The 16,498-nt window shown below is 46.8% G+C and overlaps 2 protein-coding genes across 23 annotated transcripts in view; one reads left to right on the forward strand and one right to left on the reverse strand.

The window, feature by feature from the left end:
* BCAS3 (BCAS3 microtubule associated cell migration factor) overlaps positions 1-16,498 on the forward strand; it is a 591,271-nt gene that overhangs the window by 528,753 nt on the left and 46,020 nt on the right. The window lies entirely within an intron of this gene.
* Positions 1-16,498, reverse strand: part of LOC144286196 (uncharacterized) — a 99,756-nt gene that overhangs the window by 29,759 nt on the left and 53,499 nt on the right. For 5 of the 15 annotated variants that reach the window (XR_013354275.1, XR_013354268.1, XR_013354269.1 and 2 more), the window contains 2 exons: positions 4,981-5,129; positions 4,245-4,813 (listed from right to left, as the gene is read on the reverse strand). Coding sequence is in view for 5 of the 15 variants with exons in the window: in XM_077852370.1 (XP_077708496.1) it covers positions 4,981-5,129; positions 12,613-12,673; positions 15,555-15,612 (268 nt within the window). In the remaining 10 variants the exon portion in view is untranslated. Of the gene's footprint in view, positions 1-4,244; positions 4,814-4,980; positions 5,130-12,612; positions 13,747-15,554; positions 15,675-16,498 lie in introns of those variants that run through there. The other 10 variants (XM_077852372.1, XM_077852371.1, XM_077852368.1 and 7 more) reach the window with 6 other exon arrangements.

Below are 16,498 nucleotides of genomic sequence, written 5' to 3' on the forward strand. Positions count from 1 at the left end.
CCCTGCAGACCAGTAGGCTCCCTGTGCTTTCAGAAAACCTTGCTCGGACTGTCATTAGGTTGATGTTTGGGCCTTGTCATCTGTACTTCTTCACACTGGAGCAAGCTCTCAGAGGACAACCAGCAGATTGTTCCTGTGGCTACTCTAGGCTATGAGAATCAACCTGGCCAAGTGTTCTTCATTCTGGCCCAGGCCTTGGCTGGAAGAGAAGAAGAGTAGCAAGAACCCCTAGAGGGCTGGGTTTTTATCGCTGCAGTCTGTATAACCTTAGGCACATTATTTGATTTCTCTGAGCTTCAGCTGAGTTTCCTCATCAGCAAAATATGGCTAATAACACCGATTCCCCCTTATTTCCTTGGGTCATTTATTATGAGGCAAGAATGAGCTCATGTATAAAGGCACTGTGCTCATTCTAAAGCCCACTCAAATGCAAGGGACTCACTCTGAGGGAAGGTGCTAGTCTCTGAAAGATTGTGTTTTAGGGGAGCTGCCAAACTGAGCAGTTTCTAAGAACACAAAGAATTCTTTCCTCTCATCACTCTTGGTGAGGATCAGCACGGCCTACTGGGGTTACACCCATCCCTCCAAGCCTTCCACCATCCTCTTAGGAATGAGGTTGTAATTCAGCCATAATTTGGCTGGGACATTTCCCCAGGCCTGAGGCTTGGCCAAGAATATGGCCTCTCTATGCCTCCCACTCTGCTTTCCTTTCTTCTCCCTCTCTCCAGCCTCCACTTCATTTCAAACAAGTGAGTTGTGTTGGTTATTTTTCTAGAGAGGTTTTTCCAGCCTCTCTCTCTCTCTCTGTCTCTCTTTCTCTCTCTCTCTCCCCACCCCACCCCCGCCTTTTTTTTTTTTTTTTTTTTTTTTTTTTTTGTCCTTGACCATAAAGAACTCCCAGTTACTCCAAGCTGAAAATAAAATTTGGCCAGAAGTAAGCTGAGAGTATAGTCTCATTATTGGTGTTGATATTTTTAAGTCTCTCTTAAAAAAAAAAAAAAAAGGTTCTGGGAGAAAGGGGGGATTTGTCATGGAATGAATATCTGTTTGAGTACCCTAGAGTGAGGACTTTACATCTTTTCCTGAAAACAAGGCGCCTTCCTTCTTTTCAGGGAGAGTTGTGGCTATTTTGATGCCTTTTGAAAGCACCACAATTAATTTGATTGAGCTGCTAAGCAGTTGATTTTAAAAAAAGAAAAAGAAGAAAAAGGATAATAGTCACATGGACTTAGCATCACATGGGGAAATTCGCTGTAAGCCAGCGGTCTTTTAGACAGCTGATGACCACGGGCCAGATTGTTCATTTCACAAAAGGGAGTCTTTTAAAGATGAGAAGACTTTTGTCTAGAGCCCAAACTTCCCCAGGGGAAAAGAATCATTTATAACCCATTCTGATTATTTTTTTCCTCCTAAACCTCACTGGCTAATATGAATATATGTGGAACACTCAGCCACAACATAGAAATAAGTAATGCAGTAAGAGATCGGCTAACAGGAGTTCTAGCTCTGGGTTCCGGGTTCTGCTATGACATCCCTGTGAGAGCTGTGGAGTCACTGGAGTGGCCTAAAGCTGCCTTGGGTTTTCTGCTCTGTAAAATGAAGCTATAAAATGAATCCTTCCTACCTTGGAGGATTGGTTTGGAAGAGAAAAATAACTGATAATGTAAAAAAGGGCTTTAAGAAATAGCTTAGATGTTCTCAAAATTATAAACTTGAGGGTGTGCAGGGGAGATGAATCTGGGGAGAGTATTGGTGACCAAGGTCCCCAGTTCCTTCCTCCATATGGCGTCTCGGTCAAAAGGTGGGTCTGTGTTTCCTTAGTAGACCCCACTTCCCTCCGAGGATTCAGAGGCTATTCATCACTGAGGTGTCCAGTCCCCAGGAAGCAGGCAGCCCATCTGCTGTGCTCCACTGCTTGTAAGCTATCCAGCAGAAGCAGGCGGCCCTCACTTATCCTTTGGCCCCTTGGTCCCTCTGTGGGTTTGTTGGCCCTTTCTTTCTGCTTTTTCCCTACCTTTTCCCTTCTCATTTGTACATTCCTCCCAGAGAAAAATGGTAACTCACCATCAAAGCTTGGTTGGGAGACAAGACTAGAACTGTGAGTGTCTGCAAAGTGTTTGGGGGTCTTTTTATCATGTACACCTTAGTTTTCAACTGGAATCCTCACACTTCTTCAGCGAGGGCCTCCTTCCTCTATGTTCCCAGGGAACTGCATACACCTCTGCTGGAGCACTTAGCACACCAGGGCATCCTGTGGTCCTCTCTTGCAATGGGCTGACGACCCCTCCTTTCTGTATCTGCATATCCCTAGGACCTGACGCATGCCAGCCCTCAATAAATGTTCAGTGAATGAATGAATGAATGAATGAATGAATGAGAAATGAAAAGGATCTAGAATACTTCCAGCCCAACCTCCTTCCTTGTACATATGATGTAAACCAAAGCCCACAGTTGCTGTGTGTATTGATCAGACAGAGAAAACTAGAACTGGGATTAAATATTTTTATTTAAATTTATATTTAGGGGCACCTGGGTGGCTCAGTCAGTTAGGTGTCTGACTCTTGGTTTCAGCTCAGGTCATGATCCCAGGGTTGTGGGATGGAGTGCCGTGTTGGACTCCATGATGGTGTGGAGCCTGCTTAGGATTCTCTGTCTCTTTCTGCCTCTCAGCCCCACTCTCTCCCTCTTTCTCTCTCAAATAAATAAATAAAATCTTTAACAAAAAATAAAATATATATTTAAATAATCTCAATTCTAGTATATCCTGACTCTAGTATATCTGTAGATAAAGTATAAGTATGAGGAGCCTAGAAATGAAAGCAGTATCAGATAGTAAAGGTCAGAGCTGGGCTTGGAGTCAGCAGCCTGGCTGCCAACCGTGCTAGTGACCGGTTATATGGCCTTGGCTAAGTCTTTTCCTTCCCCTCATCTCATTTTCCTGGTTTATAAAATAAGAGTGTAGTTTAGATGATCTCTAAAGTCTCTCCGTAGTTAAAAGTCTAATGTTCTAAGAATGACATAAGTTTTTAGAAGTTTGAGCTTGTTGAGGAGAAAAAACAAAACACATTAAAAAATAAGTTCTAAAAAAAAAAATAAGTTCTATTGCAAAAGAGCTCTTTTGTTAAAAATTCTTATCTTAAGGGCACATGGGTGGCTTGGTCAGTTGAGTATCCAACTCTTGGTTTCAGCTCGGGTCGTGATTTTGGGGTCGTGGGATCGAGCCCCACTCCAGGCTCTGTGATCAGCAGTGTCTGCTTAGGGCTCTCTCTCTCCCTCTCCCTCTGCCCCTCCCCTCTGTTCTCTCAAATAAACAAATCCTTTAAAAAGAAAAGTCTTATCTTAAAGCCCCTTTCCACTAGGGCACCTTGTTCCCCCTCCCTCTAGGCACTTTGCCTATGCCTTAGAAGTACCCATCACAGCTGAGTTATTGGTTGGAGGCTCTTGAATGTTCGACTCTGTCTCCATGGACCACAGTATAAGCCATAGGCCCAGCACAGTCACATCCAGGGCGTGAAAGAATTCTGGTTTCTGGGCCAAATAGAGACCATGGTAAGGAACTCTCGGCCATACAGACAGCGCCCTGACCTTTTCATGTCTGTGGGGGCTGACTCTCAGCCTCCGCCTAGCCTCACATGCACTCAGGCAACCTCACCCTGCTCTGCTCTGCCTGGTTCTCAGGCCTCACAAGGGTGGAAAGGGTGACCCTCTGCCCTGGGCACTGGGCACTACCCAGAGGGTGGTGAGCCATTCCTGGGAAGACCCACGCTGGCTCTCCCCAAGGACTTTGTAGAGCAGCAGGGCTACACACCAGTTCATTCTTGGTCAGTGGCAGGCACATTTCACACTAAATTCCACCCTGTGGGGCTGTGTCTAATTGGACAAATTTGAACAGCAGGCAGCATAGCCACTGCAGCAAGGAACATTGATATATGGCCCAGGCAAGGGACTAAAATCTTAAAGTGACAGGGGTTCTTTTTCAAAAAATGACTGGCTGGATTCCAGGAGTAACAGGCTTGACCAGCAAGAAAGAGATGGGTCAACTCTACAAAGCAGGGGCTCTTTTAGGAGGTGTTTTTGAAAAGAGTGTCTCCATTTCTCCTGATATCTTTGGCAGGATAAACAGTAGAGGGTGGTCCCTAGGGACTGTCATGTGGGAACCAGTCATGCCTCTCCCACCAAAAAACTCACAGCATCTGATTAAATCTGGTAAAATATAGAGCAAGGAAACTCTGACAGAAAAAAACTGAAAAATCATGTTGTCATTTATTACCAAGAACCCTCCATTCATTAGTTCGACATCCATCAAATATCTCTGAAATGCTACTATGTGTACCATCAAATGCACTAAGCATGGACACAGTGGAGCTTGTGAAGTCTGTGGTCCAGCGAAGAAAAAAGACACAAATCAAATAAGTAATTGTAATTATAAATTACAAGTAAAAGTAATTGCAAATCACTAGTAAACGTAATTATAAATTGTGTGAAGTGTCATAGAGGAGAAGTTCCACGTGGTCTGAGAGCAGATAAAAGCAAGTTTCACTGCGGAAGTCACATTTCAACTAAGCCCTAAGGGAGGAGCTAAGTCAGCAAAGGATGCAGGAGTGAGGAAGGTGAGGAGTGTGGTCAAGGTGAAAGACGGCCTGTGTGGCTGGAGCTCGGTGTCCAGAGGGGAGAACAGCATGGGGCCGGGCTGTGGGGCCTTGCTGTTCACATGAAGGATCTCAGTCTTTTCCTAAAAGATGGGAAGTATGTTTACAGCAGAGAGTAGTAGGTCCTATTTGAGTTCCGGAAAGATCATTCTGGAAGCAGGCTGCTGTCTAATAGGAAGTGATGGTATGGATTAGGCTGGGATCGATAATAGCAGCGGACAGATGCAGATGATATTTAGGAAGTACAGCCATCAGGACTTTGTGATGGCATCAGTATGGGAGGGTGGGAGAGGAGGGGATGGTAGGGGTGCCCCTCAGGTTTCTGACTTACTTTGCCCTTTTTGCTTCATTCGGTGAAGGTTGCCAGTCATGTGGAGAAGGAGGCTCAGGCCTGTTGAGTTTCCACGAAGATGCCAAGATGTTGACTCCATAGCCATTGAGTTGGATCTGTAGGTCTTCATGTTTGGGGTGGGCATGTCCCTGGAGAAGGACAGAGCGGATGATGGTAAACTGATGGATAGATATCTTCTCTCCCTCTAGGCACCCCAAAATGTATTTGGAGAGGCAATGGGACTGCAGAGTCAAGGAGATACTTACAAATGAATATAGTAAATGTTGGGGAAGCACGACGAGCGTGTGTTCGGAGTTGGGTGACCGCCGTGGGGGGGGGGGGCGGTGTGTGGAGGGGGCAGGCACAAAGCGAGGCAGAACTGCCCAAGGAGCTCCTGCAGAAGTGACAATTCACAGCAGGTTAGCTGTGGGCACTGACTTTATTTGAAGTTTGCAGCGCTTGTTCAGACACTGGTGCCGGGAACGTGGCAAGCCCCATTGGCTTGTTTTCGCTCCAGGACATCCTGTTCCATGATTGAGTTTCTGACAGGGTCTGAACACTAGAGCTTCAGAAGTGTCCTTAGGAGGGAGGGAGGGTTGGAAAGCAGCCAGATGCCCCCCTTCCTTTCTTCTAGAGTACGCGTCCTGCCCACCTCGGCAGAAAGGAAAAGTCCAAATGATGTAACCCTCCTTACAGCCCACCCCTAGGAGTTAGGGAAGGTGAAAGGGGAATGCTTGTCAAGATGACCATGAACAAAGGACACATGTCTGTCATTTCCATCTGCTATGGCTAATCGGTGTGCTCAACGCAGAACAGGTGCACAGCTTGTACTTGCTGGCCTAAAGTGAGTCCCCTTGCAAACCCTCAGCTCACCGTCGGTCCTGACAAGACCTCTATCTGCCTGTAATTGAACCTGTGATGGCTTTGGGTGGTGTACTTTTTTGGTTTATACCAAACTGGCTTTTTCCATGTATCATCCTATGCTGACCTGTCTCTTTTGCACGTCGGACTAATCTTCTCCATATGTGTCCCTGGTTTGGCATGTACATCCCGACCTCCTGTGAGTAGGGTGAGGCTGCCTCAAACAAATTCAGAGAGTTCTTCCCAGCCCACCAGGCTCTGGAGCTAGGCCGTTGGATGGCTCTCTGAAGAGCGTAGCCCCCTTTAGGCCTTTGAGACACCCACGTGGGCTGCTTTTTGGAGTTCAGTGGGGCATGAGAAGATGGCATTATTTGAACAACTACTGCCTGGTGACCCACCTGGAACAGAGTCTTACTGGGACAGTGGACCTAAGACATGTCCAGCCTTAGCCAAGAGGCACGTGATTCTTGGTTAGAGAGTGCTCTAGGCCTTGAACTTCTTGCTCTGACTTCCAGCATCCTCTCCTCCCCTCCTTTCTTTTCTTTATTTTAAAGATTTTATTTATTTATTCATGAGAGACACAGAGAGAGAGAGAGAGAGGCAAAGACATATGCAGAGAGAGAAGCAGGCTCCATGCAGGGAGCCTGATGTGGGACTCGATCCCAGGACTCCAGGATCAAGCCCTGGGCCAGAGGCAGGCGCTAAACCACTGAGCCACCCAGGGGCCCCCTCCTCCCCTCCTTTCACCATGCTAGAGATGAGCTTTCTTCCCCAGCAGGATGGAGCCCTTGCTCACCATGTTTGCGAGAGCAAATAAATTGATCGATGGAGTTTATGGCTATAGATTGAAAGGAGGGAGAATAACCCCACAGCAGAAAAAGAAAACTCATGCAAAGAGTATGTTATAATTTTACAAAGTTTTTTCAAATTCATTCATCCTCACAACCACCCCATGAAGTAGGAATTATTCTCCCCAAGGCTCAGAGAAGGTGTGTTGCAACTTAGAGGCAGAGAGAGCACCAGGGCTGCGTCCTGGCTTCCTGACTCCATGCTCCGTGCCCTTTCTAAAGCACTGCACTCCCCAAACTCCTATCCCTGCAGCCCCACATCTCATCTAGAGAAAACCCCATCAGGGAGCTTTCTCAGGCTCTTCCTGGCTCCCTGGTGCCACCTCACACCTGTCTCTGGACCTTGGTGGGCACGGGTTGGGGACAGCCTGTGGAAGCCTAGGAATAAAATCTCTGTGAGGGGAACAGGGGCAGCCAGGGCATGGGGCTTGGGGGGGGGGGGGCGGGCGCCAGCCCCTCAGACTCTGTTGGTCACTGCTGCTGTGGCTGCTGCTCTTGGCAAAGCTCTATCTTCAGAGGGGTTTATGCCCGACCACTAATCTCTACCTGTTATCTTCAGAAGGTACCAGTTCCCATCAGGTAATAGTTGACCCTGACCTCAAGCCAGGCCCAGGATAAAAATGGAGGCATTTCGTGAGACAGATGGGCATCTGCCTCCTTGTCACCAGCAGCCTACCTTCCTCTCAGCCCACTCCCTGTCACCCCCAGCCCTGGCCAGTCCCACGCATACTGTGCAGGTATGCCAGCCCTTCCTTCCTCCTGAGCTTTTGTCCATGAGACGAACTATACAGCTTTGTTCAGTTCCTAAACCTTTCTGGTCCTTTATCTCCCTGATTGAGAGATGAGGACAGAATGTATGTATACGTGCATTCATTCATTCATTCATTTATAGTAACTCAATATATGATTTGATGAGCCCCCAAGATGCAGATTATAGGACCCCAGGCACTAGAGATTCAGAAAGGTAATCAGATACAATCTCTCTGCCCCCCAGATGTTCAGAATCTAGCAGGGCAGACAGATGTATAAACAGATGATCATGGTACAATAAATAGGAGCATCAACAAAGTGCTTCTCAGCTTCTGTGAAAGCTATCTGCATTGAAGACTGTTGAGGCAAAGAGAATGTGGGGATCATTACTTAGAAGTCACAGAAAAGCATGTGGGAGACACAGGTGAGCTAGATGACTTAGGGCAAGTAATGTGATATCCCTGAGCCTCAATTTCCTTATCTATAAAATGGGATGATAAAGCCTATGTTACAGAGTTTTATTGTAAGGATAATGTAGAATGTATTCAAGCATCGAGCCAATGCCTTATACATAACAGGTTATAGAGAGCAAAGGTGCTACAAAGAATATAGAATTGTAATTTTTGAAAACTAAGTGTCATAGGGACAACTCATAACAGCAAGTAGTAAGTGCCCAGTAAATGCCTGACCCATGTATGGGACTTAGCACCAATTCCCGAGGCTGAAACCTCTACTGCACTCTGGGCTTCCTGAGTGGAAGTTGGTGTCTGGTAGAAAGAACCAGAGCCTGCATCCAGTGCAAGAGCTCACTGAAGAATAAAGCTCTAGGGGCACTTGGGTGTCTCAGTGGTTAAGCATCTGCCTTTGGCTCAGGTCATGATCCTGGGGTCCTGGGATCAAGTCCTGCATCAGGCTCACTGCAGGGAACCTGTTTCTCCCTTTGCCTGTGTCTCTGCCTCTTTCTGTCTCTCATGAGTAAATAAATAAAATCTTTAAAAAAAAAAAATAAAGCTCGAGGGGTGCCTCACAGTTTAGTTGGTAGAGCACGCAGCTCTTGATCTCGGGGTCATGAGTTCGAGCCCCATATTGGATGTGGAGATTACTAAAAAATAATTAATTAAAAAAAAAAAAAGACAGTAAAAGAATGAAACTCGAATGACCCCAGCACTGTCATAGAATTGGCCAAGGATAGCCCTTGGTGGGGTGGCTATTTACCAGGCAAGTGCAGGGGGTGGCTCAGCGGTTTAGAGCCGCCTTCAGCCCAGGGCCTGACCCTGGAGACCCGGCCGGGTCGAGTCCCACGTCAGGCTCCCTGCATGGAGCCTGCTTCTCCCTCTGCCTGTCTCTGCCTCTCTCTCTCTCTCTTATGAGTAAATAAATAAAATCTTTAAAAAAAAAAAAAAAAGAACAGGCCACGGAGTTCCTCCTCAGACTCATCGCTGCTGTCTTGTAGGTGTATATTATTTTCAGCTGGTTCCTTTTTCTCACCAAGTCAGTATAGGCAAACCTCCCTTTGGGAGGTCCCCTTTTCCTGTGTATGCTCTGTAAATTCAGAGCAGCAAATTCCTCCCAGAGGTGGAGAGGGGCACATTCCCTTTGGCCTAGCATGCTGAGTCCTGCTGTCCACGGCTGATTGACAGTATGCCCTCAGTCAGGGCACCTGATTTTTTGGAAATACCTCTTCTCTTGCTGTCACCCAAAACAGCTATTCTTGCCCTACATCCATACTAAGAAATAAACCGAGTAGGCTTTGGTAGCCTTTGCCAGGCGTTTAACAGGTGTTTCTTTAGTGGCTTCTCTGAATCCCACACAATGAGAAATGCAAAGATGCAAGGTGTAGGGACCATCTGAATAGCCGTGTAACTTTTGCTAATTAATACTGACACAGTGAAGGAAGTCAAATTAAATGACTCTTTGCCTTCTAGGTCTGTGTCCTTGCCTAGAAAATGGGGGGATAGAATAATACCTGATAAAGCTCTTGTTAAGGTTAAACCATGTACCTAGACAAGCATCCTTGCCCAGTCTAGGTTCTCAGTACTTGGTAGTCCTCACTCATTTGCCCCCTCAGCTACCACCACATAATTACTGGGGCCTCCTGTGGATGAGACCCTGAAGTGGGCCCTAGGATGCCACAGTGAGAAGCCCCAGCAGACAGGAAGCTCTTGGCCCAGTCTGTGAGGGAAAACAGACATTAAACAAATAATTGCATTGAGAATTCATGGCCCTTCATAGTGACTGGGAAAAGGAGAGGAAAAAAAAAATCAACTTTTGGGCTGGTTTTTTGTTTTTTGGTTTGTTTTTTTTTTTTTTTTTTCTCAGAAGCCCACTAACTCCAGTCTGGCCAGAGTGGGGAGACTCCGGAGACTCCGGCTAGAGAGTGGGCACTTGAGAGGTCACCGCCAGGCCTGGCAGCTGTGGCAGCCCGCCAGATTGACAACGGTCCTCAGACCCCGCTCCAGGGGGCCTCCTCCCCTTGCTCTGCTCAGAGGCAGGGCTTGTCAACGTTCCTGATTCAAGTGAAGCTCCAGAGGCCCTGCCCCAACGGTGCTGCTCTGGATCAAGGCCTTGCTAAACTCCCAGCTCCCTGGTTTGCAAAGCAAACTTCAGCCTTGTACTATTTACCTTGGCAAGTCCAGGACCAGATTGATGATCTGTAAAGTGGATTTGTTATTTGGCTGTTTGCTTTGGCAGCTCTTGAAAGCGCTTTGCTGATTACAGTCCCAGATGTCATTGCATACATTACCCTGCTCTATAACGGGGCTTTGAACACTTTAATTTGAACTACAAATACTATTAAGCTTTTTGCACCTCTTCTGCCTTTGGTTCTTGGATATTAAATATCAGAACAGACAGCCTGCATTTCCTTAGGCTTCTTTCCCATTGTCTTTGTCAGCCTCCTCCCATAAAGAGCTTCCAGCTCCCATTCTCTGTAGGTCTTTCTAGAAATTTTACCCACCTATGCCACACACACACACACACACACACAGCTTCCCTGGCAGCAGCCTTGCCAATTTTTCCCTAACGGATAATCTGGCTTTTGAGTTTGGAAGTACACCGTGTGTGTTCCAAGTCTGGCTTCCCCACACTCCCAGGCCTGAGTACTTTGTACTAAAACTCTGTTTCACTCACCCACAAGAAGTTTTCTTCTACCTACTTTTTGTTTGTTTTAATGTTGCTCATAGCATTCTTTTGGGGAAGGTAGTTTTGGGGCATGAATACGTCACATCATTTTGCCCACAGTGGACAGGGGTCTCATGAAAAAGGCCCAGCGTCACAGAGAAAAGGCAGCAGCAGAACCAAAAATAACTATACTTTCCTAATTCAAAGCTCAACTCAGGCTCCCTTTCTCACACTGTGTTTAAAACCACCTCACCAGGATGGAGTAGGGAGGAGAGGGGTGGCCGTGTCTTTAAGTGGGGGCAGTCACTGGTTCATATATCTTTGGAGGTTATTGGTAGAGAGTGCGGTGTTCCTGGCTAATGGTGGGGTATATGACTCCGTGTTCTCCAAGGTAATTGCTTCTTCCTGTTGTAAATAAACCATTAGCCAGGTCCTAGCCTCAGGAAGCAATTTAAGGCCCAAGGGAGGTAGCCAAAGAAGTCAGCTTGCGGCCTCCTGGATGGGAGGCTCAGCCTTACCCAGTCCCCTCAGCCCCAGGTCTTCCCCCTGGAGCAAGAAAAAGCTCCCATCACCATCCTGCCAAGTTCCTGACAGGCTTCCCTTGGCCTCTGATTTGCGAAACTCCGTGTGAACTGCCTCTGGTTTTGTTACTCTCCAAAGAAAATCACTATTTCTAGTCCACCTAAACTGAATACCAGAGGAACTTTTTTTGGGGGGGAGGGTTCCTTTTTCTCATTTTCTCTCCTTCCCTCAAGGTCATTTTCTATCCATTCCCTCTCCTCAGGCTTTAAATATCTACAGGGTTCTTAGCTGAAGTCTTTCAGCATTTCACAGGGCTTTAGAGATGAAAAAAGTCTTCCTAGTATCAACAATTGCTGGAATACATGTGTATTTCTGTTCATTCTTATGCAAGGGAGATCCCTCCATCCCCATTTTATAATTGAGGAAACCATAGGCTTAGCGAGTGCCTTGTTCCATGTAGCACCTCTGTAGCAAATTAAAAATGAAGCAGCCAGATTTGTGTGACTCCAAAGCATGCACTCTCTGCTGGGTGGCCTCCCCCTGCTGTTTCTCCTCTGTCCCTCCTTCTATGGAAGGTCCAAGTTCTAACTTAGAACTAACAGTATCCTTTCTATGTTGTAAGCACCTCAAAGGTAGGTTAAATGTCACGCTTAATTTTGTTTCCTGGTGACTAGTACCGGACCTGGCTTGTCTTAGGCGCCCAATAAATACTTGTGGGCTGAATAACCATAAGTCCACTGAAGTGGTTCTGCTTTTAAGCAACCGTGGCTTCCCTGTGGCCAGTCTCTACATAGAGGGGGGAGGGATTTCCACTTTGAAATATTTCAGTTGAAGAAGTTTAATTCACGTCGTGAGTTTGCTTTAGGAATAGAGATTACTGCAGTATTTTTGGCCACCAGTCTCAAATTTTCCTAAACCTTTACTATAATAAGCAAATTGAGCAGATTAGGGACATACTTAACTGCCAAATGGTGTCCTGAACTGTGTAAAGTCACCCAGGGTGGCTCCCCCACCCCCTTATAAAAGATTGTGTGGGTTCTGTGAACTTCTCTGCTTTTTTTAGCTCTTCCTGTTTTATTGTGTTTGAAGTATCTTTGTGGTGACCTGTTGGGATAGGGTTCTTCCATATGGAAGTATTTCTTTAACTTTTTAATCATTTCTTTTGGGAAGTGGAGGGTTAGGGGTAGCAGATGTTTTTCTGGCATTGTTTGCTGAGTGGAGGTAGGGGCTTTTGGAGCTGTGAGTCAGGCTAAACCCCGCCTGAAAGGAGAAGGCCCGTTGGGCGCTGGGAGGCGGCCGCACCACTGAATCTGGCAAACCAGCCCCTGTGGGAGTAGATCCTTCTGCCCTCACCCTGACTAATGCCTTTCCCATTTCCCAGGAAGAACACATTTTCCCTTGTGACATTGAGAAAAGTTATTTATTTTTTTCAGCGTCCCAAGGCAAATCCTTATCAGTCCTCAAATGGGAAGGCTGTCTGGTGCCCTTACCAAAAAAGAAAGGAAAAATAACAAATTAAATGAACCCTCACTTCTCTCCGTGGCAGTCACGTCCCGCTTCATATTCTTTCTCGGTGAGCCAGAGTTTAACATCTTGGTTTAAAAAAAAGAAATCACAAAAAGCCATCGGGTTCTCCTATTTTCTCATGTTCTTTTGGACTGTTAGTCGGTATATTCGAGAGGCAACATGTGACCTCCTAGGAAGCTCGTTCTGTGGAGCCTGCAGAAGCTGATAATTGGCAGTCGTGTTTTATAGCTGGCAGTTGTTTTAGGTCCCCAACGCCAGTATCCACTTCTCCTGCATCCCTGGATTACACCTCAAAAGCCAGGGAAGAAAAGCTTTTGGTTCAGGGAGTAGATGCCCCGGGCACCAGCCCACTTGAGACCCGGGCAACAAGGATAGGCAGGGAGACAGGGAAGGAGGGACCTGAAGGAGCGCAAACTAGGACTCCCCCAGCCGCTCTGATCCTTGGCCTGACCAAGCCTTTGCTTGTAAACTTGGAGTCTCAACAGTTACAGGCTTTTGACATGTGTAAGAGTCAGCAAGAGAGACTAGGAGCTAGAAAGAGGGGAGGAAACTGGGTGCCTGTGGCACCCTGAAAGCCAAGTGACTCAGTTTGCTGAGAGGTCAGGTCAGATGACTGAGAAACGGCCAAGGGATTTAGTGATAGGGAGGGCATTAACTTTGGATGGGCAGTTTCAGCAGAGAGGTGGGGCAACACCACGATTGGGTTCAAAGAGGAAGGAAACTGTAGACAGCAAACCCAGACATCTCTTTCAAGGAATTTTAAGGGAAAGAGAGAAATGGGACGGTAGCGAGAGAAGGAAGTGGGGTCAAGACATTCTTTCTTTTAATAGAGGAAATACGGGCATAATGATGACAAGAGAAGATGGGGTCTAGCACATGGGCGGACGATTGGCCTTGGTGGCATCAGGGAGAGCATATGTACCCTGATGCAGGTGGATGGGTTGGTACAGCGCTAGGACTTTATTTCTTTTAAAAATATTTTATTTAGGGATCCCTGGGTGGCGCAGCGGTTTGGCGCCTGCCTTTGGCCCAGGGCGCAGTCCTGGATATCCGGGATCGAATCCCACGTCGGGCTCCCGGTGCATGGAGCCTGCTTCTCCCTCTGCCTGTGTCTCTGCCTCTCTCTCTCACTGTGTGCCTATCATAAAATAAGTAAAAAGTTAAAAAAAAAAATTAAAAATATTTTATTTATTTATTTGAGAGAGAGTACAAGTGGAGGAAGTGGCAGAGGGAGAAGGAGAAACAGGCTCCCCACTGAGCAGGGAGCCCAAAGTGGGCTGGATCCGAGGACCCCAGGATCATGACCTGAGCCGAAGGCAGACGCGTAACCTGCCGAGCCACCCAGGTGCCCCTGGAATTGTTATACTCAATCTCTCACACACGTTAACTTCTACCCCACTCTCCCTTTGCTATACTCACCTGGTGAAATCACAGGAGTGGTGGAGAAGGTATGAGAAGCTACTGGCCAGGAGAGAGGGAAAGCAAATGGTCTGAGAAAATGTGATCAGAGGGCAGCATTAAAAGCCCATTTGCAGTTAGTGATCATAATTTTAAAGTAAGACTGGATAGCACGGTGTGCTTTTTTTCCCCAACTACGAGTAACTACATGGGGACAGGGAGTGGGCAGATTAACAAGGTTTTGATTTCACCAGGTGAGTATAGCAAAGGGAGAGTGGGGTAGAAGTTAACGTGTGTGAGAGATTGAGTATAACAATTCCAGGGGCACCTGGGTGGCTCGGTTGGTTAGGCATCCAACTCTTGGTTTTGGCTCAGGTCACGATCTCGAGGTCATGAGATTGAGCCCTGTGACAGGCCCTGTCCTAAGCGCAGAGTCTGCTTGTGACTGTCTCTCCTTCTCCCCCTCCCCCTCCCTTGCCCTTCTCAAATAAATAAATCTATCTTTAAAAATGAAATAAAATAAAACAGTTGCATATGGTAGGAGGAGAAGGACCCAAGGTAGGCAGGATCAGTGGATTAGAGACCTTGGTTGGGTCAAAGGATTGTTGGAGTTGTAGTACTAGAAAGATAAGCAGTGGTGAGATAATTTGGTAACTGAGATTGTGATGGTGTTTGCAGTTGTCAATTATATCAAAGGAATGGCCGTTGCCGTGAGTGGCAGAGGCAAAGGAGGTGAATGCTAGAAGTCAGAAGGTGCAGGAACTAAGGGGCCAGGTTGTTGGAAGTATTGTCACTGTGACTTATGACAGAAATCAGGAGCTAAAGTCTTGGAGGAAGGAGAGGTGTGATATGGGGTGAGGGCTGAACAAAGAGGAGCAGGGGGCAGTATAGTCTTAGGCCACCGGAGTCAAAGCTGCAGGTTTTATGAAGCAAAGAAGAGAAGTCTGCATCAGTGAGGAATAAGAAGGGACGTGAGAGAAATCAGCTGCAAGGAAGGACCACTAGGCAAACAGTGTCCCCAAGGGAAATCCTGGTTATTTCTCAAAATACATCATATTAGAATTTACAGAGAGGAATTCTATGTATACACTTCCTGTTTGATTCTTTCAACAACCCTTGAAGTAGGGAGAGCAGGTATCTTACCCTCATTTGATGCATGAGAACACTGAAGCTTACAGAGGTGAGGTGTTTGTGTAGAGATACTCAGCTAGTTGGCAATGGATCCTGGCCTTCAGACTCCCAGTTCAGTGCTCTTTGCACTGTATCATACTGCCTTCCTTCAGAAGGCCAGGCCTTCCTTCCACAGAACTCATAAAACCATACTTGAGGGCAGCCCAGGTGGCTCAGAGGTTTAGCGCCTCCTTCAGCCCAGGGCATGATCCTGGAGACCCAGGATCAAGTCCCACGTTGAGCTCCCTGCATGGAGCCTGCTTCTCCTTCTGCCTGTTTCTCTGCCTCTCTTTCTCTCTCTCTCTCTCTCCCCCCCCCCCATCTTTCATGAATAAATAAATAAAATCTTTAAAAAAACAAAACAAAAAAAAAACATACTTGATCTGAAGCCGGAACTGTTGTTGTCACATGGCCTCCACAGCATGATATTCAGCATCCAAAGACAATCTGGCCTCTTCTCCACCCTCTCAGATCCACCCAGATATTTGTGACCATTCTCTGTGGTATCCAAAATATCTTAAACTTAGCAACCAGTAATGGGACACAAGTGGACATTTCCTTTTAGTGCTAATTTGGATAACAATTCCTAAATGGAAATAATAATGGTATTTTAGTTGTAAGGAATTTAGGTGTCTAAGGACATACTTATGCCGTGGAGGTTCAGGGCTTGGTTCTGAAAAATGTTTCCTTCTTGACTCTCAGGCACAGTGAGTGGGCAGTATGGCAGTCTAGGAATCTCCCAACTGCTGAGTTTCCCCATCCCTCCATCCTCAGTGGGCCAGCCACTCCCATAGGCAGAGAGCCCACACCCGAATGCAGGGGGTCTCACTTGTTCATTCACTTAGCAATCGCGTGTTGATCACCTATTATAGTACGGAGCATACAGAGAAGAGCGCTACCCAGAGAAATAAGTGCAGTGAATGGTTGGGAGTTTCTAGACAGACACTATATAAAGAGATTTCCTTTTAAAGGAAGTTGAGAATATTCCTACATGCTCCAAGAAATTAGCCTCTTCTTAGCCACTTCATCCTAGTTGACCAGCTTGCCAGGCCACTGAGGTGGGTCAATTCATGGAGGGCGGGCACCAAATGCCTCTATCAGCCCTGTCTGCCTTGTTCCTTTGTGAGCACATTGGCCAGGGCAGACACACTGACCTTGACAGGAGCAGAGATCTTGTCATGGCTTACAGCAACAAGGAGTGCCTCAGGGTTACCTGGGGATACAGATGCCTGGGCCCCAATCCTATGCCCCAGAAATTCTGATTATGATCCGGGATGAGACCTATACCTCCATATATTTGGAATCTTCCCTACCCCGAGTTG

This window comes from Canis aureus, chromosome 16 (genome assembly GCF_053574225.1).
Source record: "Canis aureus isolate CA01 chromosome 16, VMU_Caureus_v.1.0, whole genome shotgun sequence".
Classification (NCBI taxonomy): Eukaryota; Metazoa; Chordata; class Mammalia; order Carnivora; family Canidae; genus Canis; species Canis aureus.